Source organism: Coturnix japonica, chromosome 5 (genome assembly GCF_001577835.2).
Source record: "Coturnix japonica isolate 7356 chromosome 5, Coturnix japonica 2.1, whole genome shotgun sequence".
Classification (NCBI taxonomy): Eukaryota; Metazoa; Chordata; class Aves; order Galliformes; family Phasianidae; genus Coturnix; species Coturnix japonica.
In genome coordinates, this window is record NC_029520.1 from 45,262,012 (window position 1) to 45,282,558 (window position 20,547).

Here is a 20,547-nt window from a genome sequence, read left to right on the forward strand (position 1 = left end):
TAGAAAGCGTGTCCTTTATTTTCAGGCATGTAACTTGTGGGTGATTTGGCACCAAACAAAAGAACCTTGCAATTTAGCAGCAGTATGGGTTGTATGTATGTATGAGTGAGTGCTATAGGAAGGCGTTTACCCTAAGGCCTTCTCCTTGAAGTGACTCCATCCACTGGGTTCTTGCAGCCTGCTTTCTCTCAGTGATGATAGTCTTTGTCATCTGATTTATTTTTTAAAATAATCTTTAATAGAAGCTATTTATAGGGAGAGATCACTAAAATGATTTAAAACTGTGATTGCACAACAGGCAAGAGCATGGACCCAGAGCAGTGCTTTTGGTCAGTCACTGTCAATGAGATTAATTCTTCTAACAAATTATTCTGAAGGGAAATAACTGAAAAAAATCATATCATTCTGGTCTGTTCTCTACCCTTGTGGAGTGCATTACCTAGGAGCAGGGTTGCTGTGAAGCCACTCATTGATTCCTACAAGAAGCTGAGCTGTTGAAAGCCTTGACAACACCCAGGCTTGAAGGATCCTTCCTTGGCTAGTATCAGTGGCATAGTGTGGCTGTCCAGAATGCCTTGTGAAATATTATTAATATCATCTCATTCCCCCCAGCCCCTTTTTTTTAAATAAAAGCATTTCTAGTTAGTATTTTACACTTTGTTTTCTGAAAGATTGCATCTGTTACAGACCTTTCAATCCCTTTTGTTGCTGCTTCCTTCTCTGACACGCTGGCTTGCTGTGAACTTGCTGCAGAAGGGGGAACAGTAGCTCTTCTCCAGCTTTCTGCCTCTGCTTTAAGGCCAAAGCAGAGCAGATGGCAAATAGCTGCCATCAAGACATTTGCAAAAAGTCTTGTATGGGAGTTGAATGCCCCCCTTTGGTACTGCCCCAGACCACAGCGTGCTCTAACCTGACTCAAAGGTCATTTGAACTCACCAACTGTGTGCGGTCACACTTGCTGCGGGGGCAGGTGGCCTTCTGGGGTCTGTTCTGGACAGTGGCTGGTTGTTCTGCTAGCCAGAACAAAGCTGACAACCAGCTTTGACTGATTGGAGTTAATGCAGTTTTGCAGTACTTCAGTCTGGAGCTGATTAAAAATGCCTCGAGAGAGCAGGTATTTGGGAAGAGGGGCTGTTCCTGGTAGCTGCATTTAATGACTTGGTCAGCCACGCATCAGCAGCCCCAGACTGTTACCGTAAAGACCCTCCCTGTCTCAGCCCCATGAAGACAGTTTTTCAGCTCTAAGATGTGTCACTTACTGTATGAGTTGTCAAGAAATAGTGGGACTTCTCAGAGTATCTGAAATCTCTCATCTGTGTTTCCTCTTTTGGGGATCATTGGAGGGGGAATCTTCCCTTTTCTTAGTACTTTCAGTATTACTACAGCTGCTCAGGTTCCCTCAGATAGTGACTCCATAATATAGATGTCAGGGCTACTTTCTTAACATCTCTTCCTGAGGCAGTTGTTCCTAGAAATTCCTCCCATTTCTTCCCAAGGTTTTACATGGATTGAGCTTGGTCTTGGAGGTCTTTTCCAACTGTGGTGATTCCATGATTCTGCCAGTGTTCTGGCTTTTCATCTACAACAGGGACGAGCTTCATTTTTTCATTTCATTTTTTCTTCACAGTGTAAAACAATTGTCTGAAACTTGCTTTCATTTTTACTTCAAGTTGAAGCTTCTGAGATACTTGCAGTGCCAGCATTGCCTGTTGATCACCTTGTGGCTTGAACTTGTTGGAGACATTATTGCATGATCCTGTGAAATTCTGTATGCAGATGAAATATGAATAAATCTGAAACATCTAACCACGTTGAATAATTTACCTGGCTCGGTTATCAAAGTGCTTCTGAAGCAGAGTGCAGAGCTTACCTCATTTGTTTGTAGTTAAGCCAGCCTGGTTTCTCCTGCTCACTACTCTCCACTGTAAAAAAGAAATCTGGTCTATCTCCCACAACAACAATAGTTACTTCTTGCTTCTGGGCTTGCCTTAGGCATCATCTCTCACAGTTCTTCATGCTAGAAGAGGCAAGAAAGAAGAACAGACAATTGTCCACATTACTGCTCCAATATGTCTGCTGAGCCTGTGCAGAGTGTGCAGGATATTGTTTGCTGCAGCTGCTCTGGGCTTCTCCAGGCTCTGGGAGGCAGAGCCAAGTGCTTACAGGGGGCTTTGTGCAACCTCGTGTGGGTTTTAGTGCTTGCTAATGAGCAAATGCCGTGGATTGGGTAGAAACTGCATGTAGCTGTAAATTAGGAGGGGAACAATAGTGCTAACTGAGGCCAGTGTTTTAAAACTGGCAGTGATCGAGTGGAGGATTTCAGATGTGTGGCCTCTCCACCCTTCTTTCTCTCTTCCTGCCCGTCTTCTGTTCTGTGTTCTGGGCAATGTTCCAGCCACTGGATAATAAATCTTGGGTGTGTGTTGCTTATTGAGAGGAACTTCTGGAAGAGATGTTTAGTATTAGGGAATCACATATGCTCTTTGAAGGATCTTTACTATTGCATCTTACCTAGCATGCCTGTTAGCAGCGTGTGGCCAATGCTTTGCTTTAGCCAGAGTGCATACAAATTAGTGGTGTGTGAAGTATTCCCTTTTCCAAAAGAGGTTGAAATTTTGTTTGTGGGCAAACGACATTACTTTAATTGAACATTATATACCGGTGCTAGGCAGGAAAACTTCCAAGCTTCCAAGAAACTGCTTAATGATCTAAGAACTGCTTTGTAGTCACCCCACTCCTTCATCCGTTGCTTTTAAATTAGTTTGCTGTATCCTTTTCCTGTCTGACATACAGAAAAGGTAAATCTTTATAAACTTTGCTAGCTGTGTTCTTCTCCTGTCTCCACCTTCCACTTTGTTTTCTTCTGCTGTTCAGTTAAACTAATGAATTGAGACCTGATGTCAAAAGCAGAGAGAGAGGTTTTGGAGTCTTTGCAAGTATCCAGAATATTTAAATGACTGAAAATTCCCAAAACGGGAATGTGCTGAGAAAGCACCCAGCTTCTCCTGTGAATGTTGAAAGCTGGCTAGAAGATGGTGTGTATAAGACAGTGTATGTATGACGTGCTACTTAAAACAAAACAAAATCTTCCCAATTTCAAGCTACTTTGTACATTCTGCAAACTGAGGATGACTGTAAATGAGCACCTGAAGAATCTTGCTAATCTGACGGCATAAATCCTTGTTGGAAAAGTGACTGGTGTCTAGACTTGTGTTTTTTGTGTGATCACAAGAGTGATCTCTAGAGTTTTTGTAAGGAGCATCCACAGCTTGTGTGAATATTTCTTTGGTCACTTCAGACATTGCGTGTGTTTTGTATAATCTTTCCTAGGTGCCTCCCGCTGAAACAGTTCCTCAGGTGAAGAAGGAGAAGCACAGTACACAGGCCAAGAACAGAGCGAAGAGGAAACCTCCCAAAGGAATGTTTCTTTCTCAAGAAGACGTGGAGGCCGTTTCTGCCAATGCTACAGCTGCTACCACTGTACTCAGACAACTGGACATGGAATTAGTCTCAATCAAGCGACAGGTACGGGTGATGTAGTTGAGGAATAACTGCTAGTTTTGATGGTAGTGCCTGTCACATCTGCACAATCCCCGGTAATTTGTAGCTAGATGATGACTATGCACATCATTATGTGGCTTAATTGACAAGCTGCTGGCCTTATGCTTTAAATTAACGCAGCCATGTGCTTTCCTCTCTTATGCTTTTGTTCTATGAGATGCCTACTTTGTATCAAAAGTGAAGCAAAGGAAAATCCATAGCACTGACCTGAAGGAACTTCTTTTGGCTCTCGGTGTTTCTTACAGTTCAAAGTTCCTTCCTTTTAACTATGAATTTCCATCAGATATCATTGATCTCACAAGTTTGATTTCAATCTGCAGAAGTCAATTTCCTTTATCTTTTCCCATGGTACTTTTGGAACAGACCATTGTAGTGTTTTGGTTTTTTTTTCTCCTTCTTCTTCTTTCCTAGACAGGCATCATACATATTTTCCTACACACCTTTTGTTAATCTGATGGATCTGTCTTTTAAATGGTTACGGACAAATGTTACGAACAAATGTTTTTTTCAAATATCTATTAGTATAGACAGGTTTACTACATGAGTCTGTTTCCTGGATGAGAACATTTTCAGTGTTTTTGAAGTAGAGATCTGGCTCAAGCTCTTTATTAAACTTAATAGAATTGGTATTTTGGCCTGAAGCCTTCTTGGCGCTCTGGGAGAAGCAGAGCTCTCTAGCAGTTTTTGATTCATTACTTGCCGTGAACAGGGCTTTCATCTTATACTGGGCTCCATATAGACCTGAAGGTTGGAGCAGTTATTGCTCCAAATGAGTTGCAGGTAGGATAGAATAAAATAAACAGGGTCTCCTAATATTGTAGTTGCACTTACATTCCTTTATTCCAAATAGTTTTTTTAATCAGAAAAGATAGGTGGTGAGAAGCAGGATGCTGAGGTGGTGTGGTTCCCCCTGAGGCTGCTGGAAGCTGGCCTGCCAAAGGTTTTTATCCTTGTTAAAGGGATGAAACTTTCTTTACAGATTCAAAATATCAAACAGACTAACAGCGCTCTCAAAGAAAAACTTGAAGGTGGGATAGAGCAGTACAGACTTCCGGAGGTAGGATCATTTTCTGACCCTTGTTTCTTGTGGAGATAAAAGCTAATCTGTATCACCGTATCAGGGCTGCTCATCTGGTCAGTAAGCTAGGACCGGTGCCTTGTTATCAGAGTGAATCAAGACCTTTACCGTGTTCACTGTTGTTGTGTAATGGAAGTGGGAATGAGAGGGAAGAAAGAGCAATGCTTTATGTGTGCAAGCGGTTTGTAGCAGAAGTACTAGTATCCCAGATTTTTTTTTCAGTGTTGTATCCCCATGCACCTGTGAGATGTGGTTGCTTTTCTCTACATGCTGAGAAACAAGGAGGTACATTAACAGCCTGTCCTTTCTCTTGGCACTCAGTGCTTTTGCTGTTTTTCTTCCAACTCTGGCACCTCATGATGGAAATAATTTGACCAAGATTACAGAGGGTGCCTGTGATAAAGACAAGTAGGTGCTTCTGAAGAGTTTGTGGCTCTTGGTTATCTGCTGAGACTGTTCCCTATCTTTTTATATCATCCGGTGACTTACAGGTGCCGTGTGTGTCACAGTTAACTGAATAGATGCCACACGCTGTTCTTTGTTGAAAACAATGCTGCTACTAAAATGAGTGATAGTTTGACTAACAGTGAATTAATTGCTGTGTTTTTGTGAGGTTTTTATGAGCTTGGTTACAAGTGGAAATTGCCGGTTATGTTAATGTAAGCTATCTGATTTTTATTTATTTTTTGCCATCTAGGTTGTTCAGAAATTTAATGCACGTTGGACCACAGATGAGCAGCTTCTTGCTGTGCAAGGTATGGCACTACAAGTGTATTTGTACATCAGGAGGTTATAATAAAATCTCTTGCATTTCACAGCTGTTTCAGTGCAGCAGCTAACGAAGGATTTTGTTGTTGTTGTTGTTCTGGTTTTTTATGCATTAACAAACAAGGAACCTGTTGTCAGCCCCTCCCCCAACTGTATGCATTGGTAAATACGAGCGCTTCATATGATTTCTGCTTGTCCCAGCTTTCTGAAAGGGAAACCCTGCTGGGGTCACAGCTTTGCTCTTTGCATGTGTGACTTCTCAAGCAATACATGCAGATTTACACAGGTCTTCTAGATTTTGCTCTGCCTGCTGCAGCTCTTTTTCTTCTGTGGGGCTAGTCTTAATTGTGCCTCATGCACAACTGAGACTGTTTCCTGCTGGTTTAATCAGAGAAGGACTTGAAAACCAGGCAGAAGTTCAGCTTTGGATCCTTTTGCTGTGACTCGAGCCTGATTTGTGGTCTTTGTGGAAATAACACTTTACTTTTGTTTTTCTTCTTGTTGCTTTTAGCAATCAGGAAATATGGACGAGACTTTCAGGCAATCTCTGATGTGATCGGTAACAAATCTGTGGTGCAAGTGAAAAACTTTTTTGTAAATTACCGACGTCGTTTCAACATAGATGAAGTTCTACAGGAGTGGGAGGCAGAACACGGCAAAGAGGAGACAAATGGAACCAATAGCCAGAAGCCTGTAAAATCCCCCGATAATTCCACTAAAATGTCTGAAGAGGAAGATGAGGTAAATTCCATTGAAAGTGACAAAGCTTCCAATCTGAGCTCAGCTCATATACATATAGAGGGGTGTGTGTGTGTGTATCTTCAATGAGTCAGTTTTTAATTCTAAAATAAAGTGCAGCTGAGCATATTTTGATTCAGATACACAGATCCCAACATTGATTTTGGGAGTGCTGGATGTATGTGAAGGTGGAAAGAGAGCACTTAGTCTGCAGCCCTCTGATGGTATCTCATCGGTACACAGACGTTTTAATGATTCTTGCTGCTGAAACCCGATAGGTATTTATATGACTTGGACGTTTTCCCTGCACACAGTTCTCCAAGCAGTTGTTCTAGGTTTGGCTCTGTAAGATTATCATAGATTTCAGAGGCAAAGCTGTCTTTCACTTTGATCGTGGAATGGTTTCACTTGAGGGAAGGGAAGAAGTCTATGAACAATGAAGTGTGTGATTCTGTTTGTTCTGGAATTACCTGGCAGCAGGACTTCCTTGAATTTACAGCAGTTTCTGTGAAGGCATTCTAGAAACAGCCTTTCTGCTCTCCTCACTGAGGTTCTGTTTCTCAAAAGACAGCATGTGCTTAAAGTTAACTAAGAGATCGAGTATTTAAATCCCAGAGTTGGCTATGACAATGTAATACTGACATGTTATTGCAAAAGAAACCCACACTTAGGGGTTTGTATGTTAAAAAAATAAGAAATATATGATCAGGGGCTTCTCTGGGGCTTGTTTTACAAGACAGCTTGGTGTAAAAGCTGCATCTTCTCAAATGCAGTCAACAGTACAAGGCAAATTTAGGTCTGGCATGGGCTGAATAAAAATAATTGTAAGATTTCTCCATCTACTGGATATTTTTTTCCTAAGTTGATTGTGGTTGGTTCACTTGTAGCTTGCTTGTTGTTCAGACGCTCGGAGATCAGAACTTCATTGCTTCACAAATCCTAGTAGTGTGCTCTCCAAAGATGCTTATATTTGGGGTCTGGGTCCAAAGGTGTGAACAGAACCAAACTCAGAAATACTTGCATTCCTTGGAGGTGAATGAAATTGCCTCGTTTCTCCAGAATTGAAAGAGGAGCAGAGAGGCTGGTGTAACTAATCCATAGCCAACTTTGAAACAGCCAATGTCATTGCCTTTTCCTGTGACCGGTAGAGCTGTATCTCGTCAGTGCTGAACTTCTGAGCCCTTGGATTTGCTGTCTTCAAATGCACTCTTGCTCTTCAAAGTTAAAATCCAGGAAGAGTGTCTCATTTGAGGTAGAAAGCAAATGTCTGTTAACGGCAGGAACTGGTGTTTGTTGCTGCAGCTAAGTGTTTGGATCCTGGAGTGAGGTGAATTCCAAACAAGTTGGCTTAGGAGGAGGAAGGAGACAGGAGGCATGACTGCAAGGTCTGGGGTTAGAGCTGTGGGACAGGAGTTAGTGCTCACGCTAATGATGGAAAGCACCCGGGCTGGATTTGAGCACGTGCTGAGTGGTAGAAAGAGGAGCAAAACAACAGTCTGGTGGGAATAGTTGCAAAGCCCAGATAAAAGGAAGATACTGTGAGAGTGAAACAGCTCGCTGTGCCTGCAGTACAGGAAGGGATAGGCTGACGCAGGGTGGCAGGAGCTGCCAGCCGTGACATACCGTGTGTGCTATAAACCAGCACCATGTGATGTGGCTTGTGGTTCTCAATGAATCCTCTTCTGGATGGTAGGAACTGCTGTGTTGTTGCTGGGAGGAGGGAAGTGCTGGCAATGTAGAGAGGATTTTAATTACTGAACCCTCAGCCTTTTGTAGCAGCGCCAGAGTAAGGGGCACACGGGTGTCCCATGGTGAAGTTGTAATGCCCACTGAGCTCACATCAGACATAAATTTTGCCTCTCAGGGTAGAGCTCCTGCCTTGAGAAGTAAAGCACAGTGCTGCAAGGAGCTGGCTCAGTGGTGCCTGCCAGAGTGGTTCTGGGCATGAGGAGTGTGACTTGGATTATCACGTAAATGATCTCTTTGGGTTAGGAGGGGCATTCCTGGCCTGCTCTCAAGAGCTCTTCTTTCACAAGCTGCTTGGGTGGGCAGGAGATGATGTTGCTGGCCTAAGGCTGCAGCGCCTCCGGTACTGTCTCCTCTGGCGTGTGTTGTCTGCCTGGCCCCAGCTTAACAAAAGCTTCGTCAGCCCTCTGACTTTTCTGGGCTTTCCCCTTTGGTGTGTTTTCATTGCAAGTTCCTCTTTTGTTTTTTCCTTCTCCCCCCACTTTGATGTGGGGAGGTGAGACACTCTCAGGTCTGGTCTTAATCCTGGTGTGGTAGAGAACAGGGGAAGCTGCTGTGATTTTCCCCATGTGCCAGGTTTGGCCGTCTCGTTGCTTTCAGTATTTGGGGTAAAGTTTGAAGATAAAAGAAAAAGCCTGTGTGTATTCATTTGTGAACTAAACATCTTTTTTTTTTTCCCCTTCCTCCTTCCTTCCAGGCTACTTCTGTTCTTGATGTCAGATATGCATCTGCTTCGTGAGAAGGTGCTGTAGCCTAGAACAATTTGTGTTGACTACTGTGTTATCCAGGATATCAGGTATTAGCAAACCTCAGACAGCCATCTGCATCATATCTGTGGACAAGCAGCTATTACCAAAAAAAGGCAAACGCTTCCAGTCCTGTGCTACATCTGCCTTAATCTCCCCTCATTCCTTCATACTGCCTCCACTTTCTTTCAAATGCACCCAGATAGCTCAGCTCTCCATCGCATCGACGTCCTGCTTGAGCATGGGGATTTCTAGAACCAGTAACACCTGTCTGTAATTTCGACCAACCTGCAAAACAAAAGGAGCTCCTTAGCAGCCCCACAGTAACTCTACGTGTTAGGAGTTCTTATAATACTTGGTCCATAGGGTATAAGTACATATTGCTGCATGGCCTTGTGGTCTCTGCTTCCTGTGTATTCTTACGATGACACTATTATTAGCGAGCTTTCTATAAAGGAGAGGCCTGTGCACATGCCAGTGGTGTCAAGTTTGTTCTGAAATGACGGGGCATGTTAACAAGCGATCTTGAATAATGCAAAGTGATAGGAAATGTTATCTCGAAGGTTTGGTCAGTCCAAGGTTGTGGAAGTAATTCATTACACTGCTGGTTTGTGCAATTCTTTCCACTGTATTTGTGTGTTCTTGCTTCATAGAAAGCTCCCTAAATGAGCATTTTATTCCTGTATATTTTAATGGCTTTTATTTAGTGCAAAAGGGAATACGTAACCTGAAACTGTTTGATATGCTTTTTAACCCCTGGCATTCAGCATTTGCATTGCAACTTGTTAAATGAGTGCTACACAACTTTCTTTTTCCTGATCCTCTGCGGGATTAAGTCAAAACAACTTTCTCTGGTGCCTCTCCTTTTTGGAATATGTGCCTTTTTACATTTGGCTATCACAGGTCACTTCCAGTCCCAGTGTCTCATCCCTCTTCAGGGCGCTGTTTGCCAAAGACATCGAACTACTTCTCTCACTGGAAGTCTGGGCAAGGGTTGGAGAACAAAATTCACCCTTTGGTCTCTTGGAAGTTTCTTGGTGAAGAGTCGGGTTAATTTCATTGGCCATTTTAACCCCTCTGAAGCACACGTCGCTTTCATGTTCTGAACCAAAATATGCAATTTAAAATCTAAGAGGTGCTTTTCCAAATACTTGGTGCACACAGCTTTCAGACCCCCAGCCCTCTGTGCGGCAGATCTGTGCTGTGATCTGTCTAGCTGGCTTGAGCTGGAGCTGTTCTTGGAAGTCCTGCATTAGGACTTTGCACCTTGAGCGAGGCAGTTGCTGGCTGCTGAGCAGACAGTATTTAGAGGAGCTAGGAGGAGCAGTATTACTTCTCGCCTGGTGGAAAGCTGCAAAATAACACTAGTCACAAAGCATTTAAAAAATGGTTAATTTAATGATGTTGGAAGAAACCAACAGGTGTCTTTGCAGGTGGAGAAATGGACCTTTGCCTCTCTTCCTCTATAGAAGATTAGGGTCAGGACAGCACACAGCATTGTGCAGCACCAGCTTCCTAATGCAACCTGGAGTGAGCTCCTCTTGCCCTGCCATGCAGCTGAAGTGTGGTGCTCTGTGTCTAGCCCCTAACTTGATGCTGATGCTTGAGTCGCTGTGCTGTGCTGTGCTGGCTCAGATCTTTGTATGTAAAGCAGCTAGGTCAGTGACTGCCAGAGAGCTGCAGTTACACCTCTCTGTGGTCACAACCCAAGGAAAGGCAGGGAGGTGGCCTCGAATACCTCTGCGGTCATCTCTTCCTCATGTGGGGAAAGTGATTAATCATCAAATACTGAGCAGTGACACACTGGTAAAGGAGCAGGTGGGCATTTCTTAGGCTGTGCTGCAGTGTTTATTCCAAAGTTGGCCTGTTTAGCCACTTGTGCAGCTATTTCTGAGTGTATTTGTTCTGGTAGCTCCAGAGAGATCCTTAGAGTTGATGAGGGACTGGAAGGGAACCTCTCCCCGTCCTCTCTGTTGGAAACTTATCTCTTATGTGTCCCAAGTCCGTGGCAGTATCCTTAGAGCTGTCTCTGTGGAGTGGCAGCTCTGAAGGTGGACCTGTGTGTGTCCCTTTGGTCCCACTGCTGCTGGGTAGGAGACGAGTCTTTAGCCAGCGAGAGGTAGGACTAAAGGTGGGCAAACAGCACTGTGAATTGAGCTGACAGTTGTGCAAAGCAGTGCTGCTCGTTAGAAGTACCATAATGCTAAACTTCCTGCTGGCATCAGTGTGCAGAGAGATCTGTGCCAGTGTGAGGGGACTGTGCAATCTCACATCCTGGCTGGTGGAGCTCTTCAGTCCGGGCTCCTGCTGGCCACTGAGCTACCTGTGAGGACTTCTTGGTTTTTGCCCTCAAATCTGTCCATCTTATGATCAGAAAAGTTGTGTTTTGGCTTCATCCCCAAGGGGTAGGGGGAAATGTGTATAATTCATGATATTAGGAAGAAAAAAGTTGTTCAATTACTTTTTCAGTTGACAGCTATCTTATTGTAGTTGAGACGTACAATATAATAGCACTGTATTTTAAACGCTTAGGTTGTTTTGGTTTTTTTTTACATTCTCTTTAACTATGTTTTTAAACGCGATAAAATCATTTTAGCTTTTGAAAGTTCAAATGGTTTGGTCTTGTTTAGGTGAAGACCCTCTTTTCCTTATTTTAAATGGATCAAGCATTAGCTACATCAACTGGTTGCATTCTGATTAGAAGGGTCCACAAAGATAAACGCGTAAGATAGAATATTCACTTAAATTTTGTTTCTTAAACTATCAATGTGAATGTCATAATTATATATATTTTGTGGAAAATGGGAAATAATTTCTCCTAAGTATAAGTTATTGTGCAAAATATGGTATGGTTAAAGAAAACGATAGTTTAAGTTTTAGTTTTAGAAATCTTAAAGATATAAAAGTGTATTGCATATGCATAAACAAATTTCATTTGTTCTATTTAATTTCTACGTAGTGGTGTAAAGTGCTAGGTAACTTCTTTTCTCTGCTTATCCATTAAACAACCTTGTTACTTGAATATGTGTGTTTAACTGGTTTGAAACGGTGATCAATATTTTGTAATATAATCTTACAACCAAGGGAAAAAAAAAAACAACAAACCACACGCCTCAGTTGTGCTTAACAGTATAGCAACAATGTACAATCAGATGCTTAAGACCATAGTAGCCATAGCTGGTAGTGCAACCACAGTGGTTGTCGTGATACACTTAATGCCGGTGGGGGATAATGGAATCCTAATATATTTTTATGAATTTGCAACCAGGATGTCCCCATAAATATTCACTAGAACACTTTTTTAGTAGTTACTCTAAGAGTGAAACTCTTATTCTCTCAAAGCAATGTCCTGACAAACATTTTTCTTTCCTGTACAGAGTCATCTGAAACGTTACGTAATAAAATATGCTCACTGTCACTTTAAATTTCAGTTTGTATTCTCTAAATGGCTGAAATGCTGTCGGTATTCTTGCACACCAAATATGAGCCAAGCAGTGCATTACAGTAACTCGAACACTGGGTTTGCAAACATCCATCCCCAAGTCAGCGAAGCGCAAAAGGAGCCCTAAGAGATATCTCTAATTGTGCTCCTGTTCTCCAGCCTGTACAGAACTGTGCATACCCTGTTTGACGACGGATGGCCCGATACCTATCTGAAAAAAAGGGGGGAAAAAAAAGGAAAAATAGAAAAAAAAAAAAAAAAACGAAAAAAAAAAGGAAGAAAAAAACGTTGTTAGCTCCAGCTTGTCTTCAGCAAGTCAAAATCTAGCGATCTTGTGCAATGCCCCTAAAGCAAATACTTTCTGCCACTCCCTGGATTAATGCAGCTTTTCCTGTTGATAGTAAAGCACAATTGCAGTGAAAGTTACAGTTCAGAAGATGGAAGGTCAGTATAGTCTATGCATGTTGTATAATAATGAGTGTTTACATTCATATTCTCCTAAAATAAAATTTATACTGGAGTGTATAGTATTCCATTATGTAGATTTTATCAATTTTGTTAACTGCTTATAGATTGCTTAAAAGAAGTTTTTTCAAGATTTTAAAAGATGTATAAGGTTAAGTTTGCAAATATAATGGAAATGCTGTATAGCTTTTGAAGTGATAAAATACTCGTCGGGATTTTAAAGAAAGTATGTTGTAATAATGCTGTTGTAAGTAATATTTTAAATGTCTTTTTTGCCTGTTTTCTATTATTCAGCACACTTACTGTGATGAATGTTCATAGCATTATAAAATTGCTTAGCCACTGAAAAGTAACATTTGGTTTTGAATTATTTTACTGTACGAGGAATTATAGTGGGGTAAATTCCTTTGTGAAATTCTACATGATCCATTTTTCTATGATTTCCAATGTTTGCTGACATCAAATAAAAATTTTTTCAAGCCATTGATGTAATAAAACACGTAGTAAAAATGTGATTGATGTAAGACGCCGTTCTGAAACCCATCACCCGCCTCTCAGTGTTTGGCTGTGGGGATCGCCTGGGGGCTCGCCCCATCCTTACCTGTGGGTTTCCAATGGCAGTAATGTATGAGGTCAGCAATTAGTCACGTCTTTATGTATGGAAAGCACAGGCAGGTTTAAGAGTTGAGTGTTCTACTGAAGAGTGTCTCTGTAAGACTCCTGCTGGTGGAGAGCGCTGTCCCAGCCCTATAAGGAGGTAACTGCTGCTTCAGTGAGGTTCTTTGACGTGGATCCTGCAGCCCTTAACCTTCAAAACAAACACGCTTTCACCAGCCCCAAGCAAAGCCAAGAGGAGCAATCAGTGATGAGAAACCCGGAGCTTACTGTGCCCAGACGCTTACTTGGGGAACTGCCTGAAGCAGAAGGTAAAGCAAACTTGTGTTCCCCAAGCATGTGCTTCCAAACAAGTGTGGACTTCATGCAACAAAGAGGCTGTGAGTCAGTGTCCTCTTAGAGAGAAAACTGAGCATCAAACCTACTGTCTTGTTCCTTTCCAGACCGTGCTCTGGCTTGGCTGCTGCACCGTCTGTGAACCAGTAAGAAATGTCCTTTCTGATGTTGCCTTAAGTAAATGGCAAACAAGGTGTGTGTTTCTAAAACCCAAGCAAAAAGGGCTGCTGACATTTGTAGGAGAATTGTTTGCTTTTGCTGCAGGACTGGGGAGGGAATTACTACAAAAATACGAAGGGAACTTGTTGCAGTCATCAAGAAGGGAAAGTCTTGAGGGTAGTAATGTGCAGAAGGTCACAACTTTACCGAGAATGGAGAAATCACCTGGAAGTTTCCCTTTACTGAAACAGGGAAAGTTTGCATGGAAGTTTGGGCACCCAGCTTATAGAAAGTGGCAGCAAAGAGCAGCGACTTACAGCATTGCTCAGCATTGGGAAGATCGGGAAACAGGAGTGAGAAGAAAGCTGACAAAATTTGTTATCTAGCTGATGCTAGGGTTCAACCAGAGCTGACTTGAGGGAGAGATGATGATCTGCTCTCATTTCGGATGGGCGTTTTGCTGTAGTTTTCTCTAAGGTAGTTTGGAAGACAGCGTGTGAGTTAATGGAAGTAAAATGAACTTGTAAGAAATGTCCATCTGCATGCTTTGGGAGAAATACCTTGTCAGACCTAGCACATGGAGCTGTATGGCTTAGCAGGACTTGAATATGCCTTTACAGCGGAAGATGATACAGCATGTCTGACAAAAGTGAGCTGATATCCGAAAGGAAGAGATGAATAGGAGATCCAGGCAGCTGCAGTCTTCTTTATTACCTTGTGCATGCAAGGTTTAGAATTCTCCTGATTGAAAGGAGGCCGAGGTGGATTAATAAAATAGAAGAGTGGGCACGCTGGGTTTGGCAGAGAAAGGCTTGTTCCAGACTAGTCCATCTCTCATTAGCAGGCGTGGTTCTTGCTGCCGAGCTAGTTGTCTGGGATCCCTTAGAGAGAAATAAGCTTTTCTAGGTAGTAATTAATTTAATCTTAAATTATATGTTGAAAGCTGATCTCATGTATTACATTCTGAAAGTGCTCATTTCCCACCTGGGGTTCTGCCTCAGCTGTGGGTGCTGGGCATGGCTGTGCTCCCAGGTGGGGATGGTGATGTGATAGACCTGTGCATGGCAGCACATTGTGTTGTGCCTCTTGCTGGAGGGTTTTTTTTGGTTTGCCTTCACGTAAGATGAGATAATTCACTGGAGGAAGGGTTGGTTTGGATGAATTTGTTCATTTTGTTTTCAGTATTTACAAAGTGTTGAGTTTCCTCAAACTACAGCCTAGCATGTCTCATAGGCTTGCCTATCTCCAACACTGATAACTGAATTTCTTGTCCTGCTCTCCTTTAGAGGGGGTCCCGCCTTGGCCCCAAGTGGTGAGGCATTGGCACAGGCTGCACAGGGAGGTGGGAGAGTCAGCATCCCACAGTCAAGAACTGGGGAGATGTGGCACTGAGGGGCATGGTTAGCAGGGAGTATTGGTGGTGGGTGGATCATAGAATCATAGAATCACCAGGGTTGGAAAAGACCTACATAGAATCATCCAGTCCATCCAGTGGATGTGTTGGACTAAGTGATCGCGGGGGGCATTTCCAGCCTTAGTGTTCTATGATTGTCCTCCTGTCTTGTGCTATTCCTCATGGAGGAGGATTAAGTCTGCTTCCTGCCACAAGACAGGGTGGGAAGTGTGGGCCAGCACTGTGAACTCGTACAGTTTCTAGACAAGGGTGTCCTCAGAAGGGTCCCAGATCTTAACAGGGCTGGCACTCCTGTGACTTGCTTCATCTGCTCTGGAAATATACCTGTGTTATGGGAGAATAGCCTCACTGAATCCACTTTATATTCTATTGGCCCATCTGTCCTGCTTCTCCTGAAGAAACACCTCCAATCAGGACTGCCCAAACTCACTAAGGATAGAATGTTATTTGTATCAATCTTCCATTATCTTTGGCCTTTCTAATACAACTGTAGGAACAGCTTTTCTGACGCCGAAGTAACTTTGTGCCTCTGATGAGTATACCGTGCCATGAAATTTGTTTGGGTTTCAGAATGTTCTTTTATCACTCTGTTATTAATGTAGCTGAGAAAGAAAAGCAGTTAATTGGATATTCTCCTTCGAGCTAATTTCCCTTTGTTGTATCTTCTCCCTGTGTGATCAGGTCTTGCTGGCACAAATATTCCTAGAAGACACCTTTTAAGCTTAATCAAATTCTCCTTTAAAACGATTTGTGTAGAGATCCTGCTTTTGCAATTAATCAGGCGAGGTTCAGCAGTGCCACACTTGGATGTGAACTATCCCCAGGCTGTGCTCCATCACAGCTGTGCTCAGTTTGACTTCCAGTGAGTGACCTGGGACCACGCTGGGACTTAGCAGCAGAAAAATAGTTTGAGAGACTTGTGATACTGGCATAAGGAAGATAAACTAGTCAAGCGACTTGTTACCGGCGCTGCCTCTGGCCCAAGGCATGGATGGATGACTTCTCTTCCTCCAGGAGGAACTTCTGTCTTATTTTTGTGCATCATTAGCAGCTGAGCGCTGGGCTCTGCCCACAGCTCCAGGTTTGTGGTTCAATCCAGCACCAATGAAAAGGAAGTCTAATAAATAACCGTGAGCTGCCTTGTGTCGTTAGTTTATTGCAGTAATGTGAGAGTCACTGTCCTCTTCTGCCCGTCTGGCTCCCAGTGCTTAGAAAATTTCCTGAAATAGGAGGAGAAAACTTGATATATACAAATTAATTAATTGCTCTTTAGTTTCTGCTGTGTTTCCTCAGATATTTTTTGTTTAGTGCTTTTAATTTGCAAGTCTTCCCGCACTGGGTTGCCTGTGCTTACACTAAATAGTACAGAACCTAATTAGAGCCTCTTTAGCAGCTTTGCCCTTATCTGCAGTAAGACTCGGACTGGGGAAAGTGAACAACTTCACATCTTTAGAGAGCAAATGCAGTTTTAAATGATTACCTGCCAGCATCTTGTTAGTGTCTGGGTCAAGCAGAAACCTGACAAGGAAACTGTGCCCTGCCAGCAAAGGGATGAAGCAGTGAAATTCCAGCGATGCTTTGTCAAGTGACGAGGGCGTCTGGTGCCTCTTCTTGTGCCTGTTGGTTGGTGAACCTTTTGGGAGGTCTTTGAGGAGGGAATTCATGCAGTCAGCTCCTTGCCCTCTGGAGGTGGTCATTTCCTGCATCATAGCAGTCACAGGCATAGACTGATGGTTGAACTCGATGATCTTAGTTCTCTTTCCAATCTTAATGATTCTATGAGATTGTGGTGGAGTCATTGCTTCATTTCTTTTTTTCTTGCTAAGATACATCTGTGGGGTTTTTTTTGTTTAGTAACTCAGCCTTGTTCCTCCAGCCTCCTGGGATGGGGAGGTCACAGTGCTGCATAAATGAAAGCCAAGTAATTGAGATGGTTTTAAATGTCTTTGCACTTTACTAAAAACTGTAATGTTTACTTAATGCCCGTAAACACTCAGGAGAATAAGCCCTTGTTTAGAAATTCAGAACCTGGTAAAGGCTGTGCGCTTGGGGGGACTCGCAGCACTGCTGAGAATCATTAATGTGCTCATGGAGGAGGAGCAAACTATAATTCCTGCTTATTTCTGCTAGAATTAAGCTGACATGAACTCACCTGTGAGCTCAGAGCGGAGAGCAGCAATGTCAGCGTGGAAGCAGTGCAGTCTGCTCTGGGTGTCTGCGTTAGGTGTGTCCTTCCACTGAGGAAGGCCTCAAACAATGCCCAGGTACAGCTTGGATTGCCAACCTGTGCAGTGCCAACTTAGTTAATGTTGCACAGTTGTAGAGGAGCAATGATATACGTAAGGAAGATATATATGTAAGGAAGAAAGCATTTCCTAATAAATAGTTGTTATCCGCCAAAAGACTTCTGGAGGGAGATGTCAGCATGGGCTTGCTGCTGAGAGATTATGTTTCCTGATGCTCAGAGGGTCTTGCCCTTGGTGTTGCCTCGCTTCTTGATGTTTATGGCAGACTTGGCTGTAAATAGACTTGGACCAAGGGCCTCTGCCTTGGTCCCATCTCTGTGACTGTTCCCAAATAGCAGCTGGTGGCTCTGTTTGCCACTCTGGGTCTGGTTACACACCTCAAGATTTGTCTTTCATGACAAATTTTATGGCGAGTTGTTTCCTTAGAACAGCTGGAGCTCTGGAGAAGGCTGTCCAAACGTCTTCAGTGTGTGACCATTTTGATTCTAAATGAGTTGTTTTGTTGGTAGACCCCAAGGGCTGCTTGCCTGGGTGGCTCTAGCTTGTTTTGTTTTCTTTTTCATCTATTAATTATTCCTATGAGATTCAGTTTGTGATTTCTGTTCAGCTGTTTAGGTGTCTCAGTTGTGAAGACAAAATAACATGTCATTTAAGTAAATTAGCATGTGAAAATTGAGTGTCCTTAAGCTCTTGATTAATGTTTGCAGAAGTCTTTGGAAGCCACGTATTTGCAGTTGGGAGCCGGGCAGTGTGTGCTGCTCTCTTAAATATTACCTACAGCAGAAGCTTGGGGAGAAGCTGTAGACCCTACAGGAAGAAGAGGCATGTATGTGTCCTTACATTTCCTCTCTGCTTCCTCCAGCACAAAGAAACTGCTTCATGTGCTCCTCTTGATGCTAGTCCAGATTTCCCCAGCCAACTGATGATACCGAAATCTATTAGTAAAACACCCATCCCTTGTCCAGTTGGGAAGCTGTGGTTTCAGAAGGGCGATGGCAGGAATGGGGAGTTGTCGGAAGAAAATTGTACAGGTTCTTGACACATGGGAAAGAGTCAAATGGTGTATATTGCAGAGCTGAAGGACTTCTGTGGGACACGGCTGCTGGTCACAGAGGGTGCACAGGTGGGAGCTTCAGCCCAGGCTGCTGTAAGGTTAGAAAGGAGTAGACAGGAGTTCTTGACAAAGGAAGTCCCGGAAATGAGGTGACAAAGGCAATTAATCCTTAGCAGAGCTGAGTGACAGATGTGTCACTTCTGTACTGCTGTGAAACTTTGAGTTCGAATGTCTTCCTGCACAACCTGTTCCCTGACAGCTTGTGTTCAATGCAGGGCTGCCAGGTGGCACTTCCAGCCTGTGCCTCACCAGAGTCTACACAGCTCTGAGGAGAAGGAGATGGGGAAGGTGTTCCCAGTGGCTCCTAAAGCTATTAATCTTGTCGGATGACAATCCAAGCAACGCATAGCCCAATGGGTTGGGAAATGCTTGAATAAGTTACAAATCACAAGTGATTTATTTTGGGGTTTTCTCTGAAGAGAAATGTAGATGAGTATAATTTGAGGAGGAGGCACGATCTGTGCTGGAAAGCGTGAAGGACCCACGCCTCTGGCGATAAATGATCAAGTGGGATGAATTTGTATAGGTTTAGAAAGCCAATGAGGCCCATAGCAATGATTTGTGAGTGTTAATCCACCCTGTCACCGCTCAGATGTTAATAGCCTTAATCCTTCTCTCAGAATCTGCCTGAGACCTTCTGCACAGGAGCTCCTCCCTGGCCCCCAGGCTGGCCTGGGTCACTCCTCCAGGCTGTCTGTGTCCCTAACCCACATACCTGTCCATCCAGGGAAGGGTTTTATCACTGCAGCTGTCTTCCCACTGACTGTGGTGATTTCCATGTGGTTGACTTCACTTGGACTTCCACAGCTGCCAGTGACAGCAGCTGGCCCAAGCCCATGAAGCAGGCGCATGTGTGCAGTGATCAGGGAGCTGGTGGGAGCAGATGGCACACAGAGCGTGGGTTCTTCACATTGCATCAGTGTGAGGTGGTTCCTCCATTTGGGCAGTTTGGTATTTCACTCATGGGCCTCCCCAGGCTTCCTGAGCCCAGTGGTGCTCAGAGGACAAACCACCTATAGAGACACTGCTGAGAGCTTGCCTTAATCCTCCTTCCTCCCTTCCCCACACACTTCAGCAGTTGCACTGGATGAGGAATGCCAATTTATTCGTAATGACTTCTGCTTGATGTGACTCTTTTTCCTGGCCTTCATCATATCTCTGTGCTTCCAGAACATCCGCTCTGTCACACCTGTAATTTATTCTTGAGCTGTAGCTCTTGGAAAGGTGCCCAGCTTTGACTTCAAGCAACAGTGAATTCGCAAGGTCCCCAAGCAAGTTTCTTCTACACTAAGTTGCCTTTGCAGCCTTATGTTATTATTATCCTTTTTTGGTGGCTCTCATTGAATCTCCTTATAGGTTAAAGGCCATCGCCAGGCTCCTCCTCCCAAATGGGCACCTCCAGATGTGGACCTGGCTGCATCTTAGACTCATTCTGAGTAAAGTTCAGGTTGGATATTTGGAAATATTTCTTCTCAGAAAGAGTAGTGATGCAGTGGCACAGCTGTGCAGGGAGTCACTGCCCCTGGGGGTGATTGTGAGCCATGGAGACGTGGCACTGAGGGATGTAATCAGTGGGCAAGGACTGGGGTTGGACTGGGTGATCATAGTGGTCCTTCCCAACCTTAATGATTCTGTGATATGTGTGTGGTTTTCCTTTTTCCCTGTTTTTCTGTTCTCATGAAAAAGCAGCTCTACAGAGCCAAAATCACTCTTGTCGCCTTCCAGTCAATACCGCGGTGCTTGGTATTGATCAACACATAACAGTGTTCACCTGTGTTTTCTGGGATGAATTATCTGGTAGTTGTATTATCAGATAGCTTCCTGATTTGTAGTTACACTGGAAATGCAAGCAGTGGGGTTGGAACATGGCGGTGTTTGAAGTCTCTTCCAACACAAGCTAGTCTGTGATTCTCTGACTTGGTAAGTTTAATACAATCTAATTTACAAGGCTTTTTTCTTACAAAACCGATTTCCTTTCTTTGTACCCATCTTTGTTTTGGCCACAACTTGCATGGGAAATAAATGCATGTGTGTGGCTGTTGTGCCCATAGGAACATGGCAAAAGCCCATCTCCCTGCGTGGTGGGGGATACTGCGAACAGACAGTGATGAAATGTTTG

At 43.5% G+C, this 20,547-nt stretch overlaps 1 protein-coding gene across 1 annotated transcript in view; it reads left to right on the forward strand.

The window, feature by feature from the left end:
- RCOR1 (REST corepressor 1) overlaps nucleotides 1-13,041 on the forward strand; it is a 76,992-nt gene extending 63,951 nt beyond the window's left edge. The window contains exons 8-12 of the mRNA XM_015865601.1: nucleotides 3,331-3,525; nucleotides 4,541-4,618; nucleotides 5,337-5,394; nucleotides 5,919-6,148; nucleotides 8,589-13,041. Of these exons, the coding sequence (XP_015721087.1) occupies nucleotides 3,331-3,525; nucleotides 4,541-4,618; nucleotides 5,337-5,394; nucleotides 5,919-6,148; nucleotides 8,589-8,630 (603 nt within the window). The 3' untranslated portion in view covers nucleotides 8,631-13,041. The remainder of the gene's footprint in view (nucleotides 1-3,330; nucleotides 3,526-4,540; nucleotides 4,619-5,336; nucleotides 5,395-5,918; nucleotides 6,149-8,588) is intronic.
- Nucleotides 13,042-20,547: the final 7,506 nt, after the last annotated feature.